Source organism: Trichechus manatus, unplaced genomic scaffold (assembly GCF_000243295.1).
Source record: "Trichechus manatus latirostris isolate Lorelei unplaced genomic scaffold, TriManLat1.0 scaffold00007, whole genome shotgun sequence".
In the NCBI taxonomy this organism is placed as follows: Eukaryota; Metazoa; Chordata; class Mammalia; order Sirenia; family Trichechidae; genus Trichechus; species Trichechus manatus.
In genome coordinates, this window is record NW_004443943.1 from 2267771 (window position 1) to 2275151 (window position 7381).

General features: G+C 33.6%; 1 protein-coding gene across 1 annotated transcript in view; it reads left to right on the plus strand.

Annotated features, from left to right (window-relative positions):
* Positions 1 to 7381, plus strand: part of RTKN2 (rhotekin 2) — an 81353-nt gene that overhangs the window by 41817 nt on the left and 32155 nt on the right. The window contains exon 6 of the mRNA XM_023738662.1: positions 1372 to 1561. Within this exon, the coding sequence (XP_023594430.1) occupies positions 1372 to 1561 (190 nt within the window). The remainder of the gene's footprint in view (positions 1 to 1371; positions 1562 to 7381) is intronic.

The window sequence follows — 7381 nt, forward strand, 5'->3', positions numbered from 1 at the left end:
CACAGAAATGCTGACAGGGATCCTATTTTTCATTATCGTAAGAGGGAAAAATTATAATGCTTTATCAATTTAAAGCTCCCACCCACTTTCCTAAAATATCACTCCATAAAACCTATATAAGAACAACAAATTACTATCATGTTGATAGCCCTGGTGGCGCAACAGTTAAGCACTTGGTTGCTAACTGAAAGGTTGGTAGTTCAAACCCACCCAGCTGCTCCATGGAACAAAGACCTGGCTATCTGCTCCCGTAAAGATTGCAGCCTCAGACACTGTGGGGCAGTTCTACTCTGTCACATTGGGTCACTATGATACGGAATCAACTCAAACGTACCTAACAGCAACAACTTTGATATTTTGAGTTTTGAGATTTTACTGTTTTGGAAAATAAATAATAAAACCAAGAAAGGTCATAAAATTAAGATTACTAGCACAGAAAATACAAGTATTATTGAATAAAAACTCACTTTTTATCACCACAGAGTGCCAGGATATGAAATTTATTCCTAGATTTTCTTGGTACTTTAAGCAGCATAAAGGGATTATAATGGAATGGAAAAAAAGTTATTAGTAATGAAGTCTATCTTTCTCACACTATAGATAAAAACCTCACATTTTTGAAGCAGATAACCCAAACCAAGGAAATTAATTCTTACTGCCAGGAAATAAATATGAATCAGTTCCTATTACTCTCCTTCTTAACAACCTTCAGTGACTTCCCATTACACTTAGAGTTAAATCCACCCTTCTTCCAAGGTGCACAAGGCCCTGCGTGACCTAACCCTGCCTGTATTTCTAACCTCGTGTAGCACACGTTTCCCACTCACTCACCGTGCTCCAGCCACACAGGTCCTGTCTGGACCCTCCCTTTGCACATGCTGTTCTCTCTGCTTGGAATGTTTTTATGCATTCTTTGCTTGGCCAGCTCCTTTTATGACTGCATAACTGTTACGTCCTGAGACACCTTTCCTAGTTCCCCTGCCTAACATAGGTCCTCAGTTTTCTCATCTGTTTGTTTCCTTCATAGAAAAAGTTGCATTACAACGTGCAAATACCAATATTTTTTTTTTCTCCCTGCCTGTACCAGAATATAATGTTGGGTCTTATTCATCATTAAATGCTCATCACCTGGCCCATATTAGGTTTTCAGTAAATATTTACTGAGTGGATGGATGGAGATCCTTCAGAGAAACATTTGTGTATGAATTCAACCAGTTTGCAGATTTTATTAAGACAAAACTTCATAAAGAGATAAATGTGTTAAATTTATTAATAACGTATGTTGACTAAACTGTCATCTTTAACATTCAAATGTTTCATGTAATAGAAAACATGAAAATATTTAAAACATGTCTTGTTTCTCACTATTAGTGGTGTAAAGTATAATTTGCTAGCTCATACTACTCTGACCTTGGAAAGTACTGAGGATAGCTTCAAGACGCATAATCTGTCTATTAATGGAAATGGTAAGTACATTTTGTACATTATATGTTTTACTTATTACATATATTATGCATATACATATGTGGTGTCAGTAATTTCTAATTTTAATATGTTCCCCTGAAACAGATATTGGTTTAAATATTATAAGCATGAGTGACCCTGTGGGTTCTTTTAAACATATCTATCCCCTTTTGCCAAAGGAGGAAAGTTTATTTTCCTCTCTCTATGCTCTTTGCCACATATTTGTTTGTGAAGCTAACTTAGTGACTACAGAAAGATTTTAGGTGTTCTGAGTCCTTGTCTTTGACTTGAAATTGATGACCTCACCACTTTGGCAAACGAAGACCTATTTTACTTTTAAATTTGAAATTGAGGCAGTTAACCCTTCTGTTGGTAGGAAGCAGAGGATATAAAAGAAGATAGGACTACGTTAATCGTAACCTTTTCCTCTCTGGAGATAGTAATAGCTGCAGTTTATCCAAGAGAAAGGTATAGGAAGGTGAAGAAGGTGATTAGATGATTAGGGAGGTTTGTAAAACTTGGTGTGAGCACTCTCCACTCTCCCAAATTATTTTTATCTGTGATGAAAAATACGGTAAAGTATTTTGGAAAGGTAATTTGGATTATTTATTTTTGTTTATTTTCTGAATATGTAAACTATGTGGTAAGTGCACTCATTACCTCGTACTACTTTAACTTTGTAAAGATTGGTGGCTCCATACTGATGAGATTTATGGTTTTACAACAGTATTTTTTTTTTTAATTTCCTAATGAAAGTTAAAAATAGAAGTCCATAAAATGTAAATGTACAGTTTAACAAATAATTATGAGATGAATAGCTGTGTAACTACCTCCCATGTCAAGAAATATATCATTGCCAACACTAAAACTCATACCAAACCCGTTAATGTCAAGTCAATTCCAACTCATAGCAACCCTGTAGGACAGAGTAGAACTGGCCCATAGGGTTTCCAAGGCTGTAATTTTTACAGAAGTCAACTGCCACATCTTTCTCCTGCGGTGCAGCTGGTGGGTTCAAACCACCAACCTTTCGGTTAGCAGCTAAGTGCTTAACCACTGCACCACCAGAAACTTAGTTACCTTAGGGGTAAATAGATGTCATCTTTTATGGTATTTGTTTCCTTTTTTTCTCTTTGTGGTTTTACTACCTATGTAGGCTTCCCTAAATAATATAGCTTAATTTTGCCTAGTTTGGACTATGGAATCACATTGTATGTCTTATTAATGACTTGCTTTTTCTGTTCATCTTTGTGTATGTATGCATTTTCATTGCTTATATTATTTCATTGTATGATGATATCACCATCCCTTATTCTGATTCTATTATTTTTAAAAGTTACAAGAATCTTCAGGTTTTCTGTTTCTTCTTGAGTCCATTTCAGTAAATTATATTTTTCTAGATATATATCCATTTGTTATAAAATTTGAAATTTTTTAGCATTAAATTCTTCATGATATGTTCCTGTCTATTGAATTTCTGCAGCATCTGTAGTGATGCCCCCCCTTTTCAATTCCTGGTGTTAACTTTTTGTGCCTTCTGTAAATTTTTTTTTTGTTGTTGTTGTTTTTCAATCATTCTTGCCAAATGTTTGTCAGTTTTATTAATCTTTTCAAAGAGCCTTCCTTGGACTTTAAAAAAATTTCCATTATAAGTTTTTTTTACTATTCCATTAATTCTTTTTTAATTTATTTAATTTCTTTCCTTTTACTTTCTTGAGGTTTATCTTGTGATAGTTTTTCTGTCTTCTTGAATTGGATGCTTAGCTCGTTGATTTTCAGCCTTTCTTGTCTAATATTAATATGTGCATTTAAATTTATAAATTTTCCGATAAATACTGCTGTATTTATCCCATAAGTGTTGCTGTATTCCCTACATTGTGATACATAATATTTTCCACTTTAGAATATTTTGTGATTTCTACTGTGATTTAAACCTTGAGCTAATTTTAAATGTATTTTCTAATTAACAAAATGTAGTGTCATCTAGTTTTCTAGCTTAATTTAAGCATTGTGATCAAATAATATAGTTTATCACTTCAGACCTTTGAAATCTGTAGAGACTGTATTATGGCCCAGTATATAGCCAGTTTTTATAAATGTGCCATTTATCTTGGAAAAGAATATATTTTTTGAAATTATTCTATATGTACTAATTATTTCTTAGAAATATTGTACAAATTTTCTGTTCTTAATGATTATAGTCTACATATTCTATGTTACTGAGAGAGGTATGATAAAGTTTCCTACTATGATTATGGATTTTTCTAATTCTCATTGTTCTGTCCATTTTTGATTTGTATAACTTGAGTCTTTGCTATTTAATGCACAAGGATTTAAATTGTGTGTTTGCTTCTGTTTTTTTACCCTAACCTTTACTTATTTTTAAGTTATAGACATGCCCGTCCAGATAACATTATATTGGATTTTTATTTTTATCCTTTTGACAGTCTCCTTCCTTTTTACTGTAGCATTTAATTCTTTTACATTTAATGTCAAATAGTTATATACTTGGTTTAAATCTACCATCACACTCTGTGCTATTTGTTCTCCCAGTTCCATGGTTCTTTTTCAAGGATTGATTACTTTTATTATTTCAAGTTTTCCTTGTTCTAATTGAAGTTATACGTTTTTTTCTCATGCTTTAGAATTACCCTTGGATTTCATTAATCATACTTATTTATCTAAAGTTAAAAGATAGTTTTATCTTTTTCTCAGACTTACGCTTAAAACACCAAAGCCTAAAACTGTTACCCAAACTTATTTGACATTGGAACTTGTAGATTCCACAGAACAAATTTTAAGAAACACCAACTTCTGTGCTTAACTCTTTTTATGGGATAGGCATGTTCCTGGAAGTGTATGTGTAAATTGATGTCTTATAAATTAATCATATTTTGAAAAAGAAGAAAGCCTGTTATTAAAAGGAAAAGACTTTATGAAGAAAAAAAAACCCCCTAATTTATTCAGTAATAAAGTCTGTATGTTAATATAATGGGCTTACCTAAATAGATTTATGCCAATATCTGCTAAATACTATACTGTACCATACCCACTGCCGTCGAGTCGATTCCAACTCATAGCAACCTTACAGGACAGAGTAGAACTGCCCCATAGGATTTCCAAGGAGCAGCTGGTGGAGTCAAACTCCTACCCTTTGGTTAGCAGCCAAGCTCTTAACCGCTGCACCACCAGTGCTTCTCTAAATACTATAGAATCAAGATAAAATACAAAGATTTTTTAAATTATAACTCAATTTTATTGTTCTTGCTAGTTGAAAGGAACAGCCAAAATGATATCTTAAGGTTTATATTTGGAGTCAAGAAATTTTTATACTTTTTATAAGATAATGAAACCACATTATGAAACATTGACTCATACGGAACTGAGATGTTATCTGGCTTCTTTCTCCTGCCTGTTTTTCTCATTGTTGTTGTCGTTTTTAAAACTCCTTGTTCCTTATTCGAAAATATGGATGAATTACATAAAATCTTCAAGTAATGAAAGTCAAACTTCTCTTTATCTTCTTGTTTCATTTCATCTGGCCCTAACACTTTCCCAGGTTAGAAAAGAAGAATTAAATATTTTGATTAGTATGTTGTACAAAGACTTAAAGGAAACATTGAAAAATGGAAAGGGCATGGTTTTGGGAGTCAGACTGCCCTGGACTGGAAATTATGGAAAGCATCTATTTTATCTCAGACACAATAATAGATGTCATATACACATTATCCTATGCAATTTTCACAACAACCCCCTACCTAAGATGAGGTGGTATTTTAAAAATGACAAATTGATTCTCAGATAGGTTAAGTGACTAGCTTAGATGCCATAATTCTTGCCCAGGAGTATAGAGAAGAATCTGTGACTCTACATTTTATTCCACAAATGGTCCTGCATTGTAGAGAAATCTAGGTTAGAAGTAACAGTTAATTGCAGGTATGTAGCAAGAGAACTGCAGAGCAGCAAATTCTAAATCCAGTATCCCTGTCAGGAAGTATTTTTCTTGTTCTACTGTGAAATCTGCACTTATTTTACCAGAGAAACAAATTGTTACACGTGGTATTTAGGTTCCGGATACATTATTTATTGCACAAACTTTATGGACTGGTCTGAGAATTTAATCATTTATGATTCAATTGCTTTAGGAAGTGCATTCTAACTTAAAAACAGCTAGCTTACAGATATGTAGAACATAAGCCATTCATAAATCAGGATTGCCTGTATAAAGAATTTTACTTTTAAACTTTAAATTCATAAATCAGAAAGTTGATTTCAGGTGTATTACTCAGATGCATGCTTTTATAGAATTCTTATTTATTTATCTCTGTGTTTTGGAATCATTGCCTATATTGAATATATGAATGTATTTCTCCCAGGTGAAACCTTCTGTTTCTAAAAGCTAACAGCTTTAACAAGGTATTAATAAATAATAAAAAAAAAAAAATTGTTTTGAAGAGTCCAAGAAAATTTGTGTGCCGTTCTATAGTAGAATGTTGGTATATAAGTTGATAAAATCTTTTTTGTTTTACTTGCACTATTGATTTAGATGGTTGTTCTTTTGCCTTTAACTGATGTACCAAGCCTTGGCTACCTTGCATCTGTATAGTAAATAACTATTTTTACCAATTTTTTTTTTTCCTAGAGTACTAAGGTTTTTTGGTAATAATACTAAGAGTGAGTAGCTAGCCATTTTATGGCACTACCAACAGGGGTGCAGCAAAAAGCTTTGAAAACCGTTTTTGTGTGTTCCAGTGTGGACCAGGGCCATGTGTTGGGTTTGTATTTATGCTCTGATGTACAGAATAAATTATCATATTCAATGCTTTCCATATAGGTAAGAAGGCCATATACCTACCTGCAGACTACATCAAGGGAATGTCTTAATGTTTTTTGAATTTTTTTTCACATTTACAGAAAAGTTGCAAGTTGAATGCCAAATCTTTTATTACCAAAAAATGTATGAGAACAAGTTGTTCACATGGTGATGCGTTACCTTCTACTACGCTAATATGTATTTCCTACTAACTGAACATCCTGCTACATCACCGCAATACAACTATCCAAGTCTAGAAATGATACTGATACGTTCCTACCGCCTAATCCTCAGACTCTACTCAAGTGTCATCCTTTGTCCCAATAACGTCCTTTATGGCAAAAGGAGCTAGTGCAGAATCATGCATTGCGTTTAGTTATCATGCCTCTTTAGTTGCCTTTTATCTGAAATGGTCTTTCCTTGACTTTCACTACCTTGGCATTTTTAGAGATTATAGTCAATTATTTTGTAGAGGTCCCTCAATTTGGACTTGTCTGATGTGTTCTCGGTATTAGATTCAGGATATGATCTTTGGCAGGAGGATCACAGAAGTGATGCTGTGTTCAGAAGTTATGTGCCTGTCAGGTGGCACATAGTTCTTATTTGCTCTGTTACTGATTATGTTCACTTTGATCACTTGATTAAGGTGGTGTCCACCAAGCTTCTCTACTGTAAAGTTACTCTTTTTCCTTTTGTAATTAATTTGTGACTTGTGTGTGTGTTGGAGGGGTACCATGTAAGTATCCCATCCATTGTTAGACTTTTTCAATTTACTCATTGATTTATTTATATCAGAATGGACTCATTTTTCTGTTTTGATTCAGTGGGTCATAATCTGTTAATATCATTATTTATCTTGAGGTTCATATTGTCCCCAGTCGTTTGGCCAGTGGGGGCACATTCAAAATGGCTTCTGTGTCTTTTTTGACATATCACCATAATTCTTTGGGCACTTCCTTGCTTTATGGCATAGCAAGACATTTCAGGCTCATTGTGTACTATCTGTTGCCCTGCCTGAAATCAGCCGTTTCTCCAAGGAATCCTGGTTATTTTTAGTGGAGAATTGAATTTAAAAGACAGCATCTGGGCTTTAGGTACAAACCC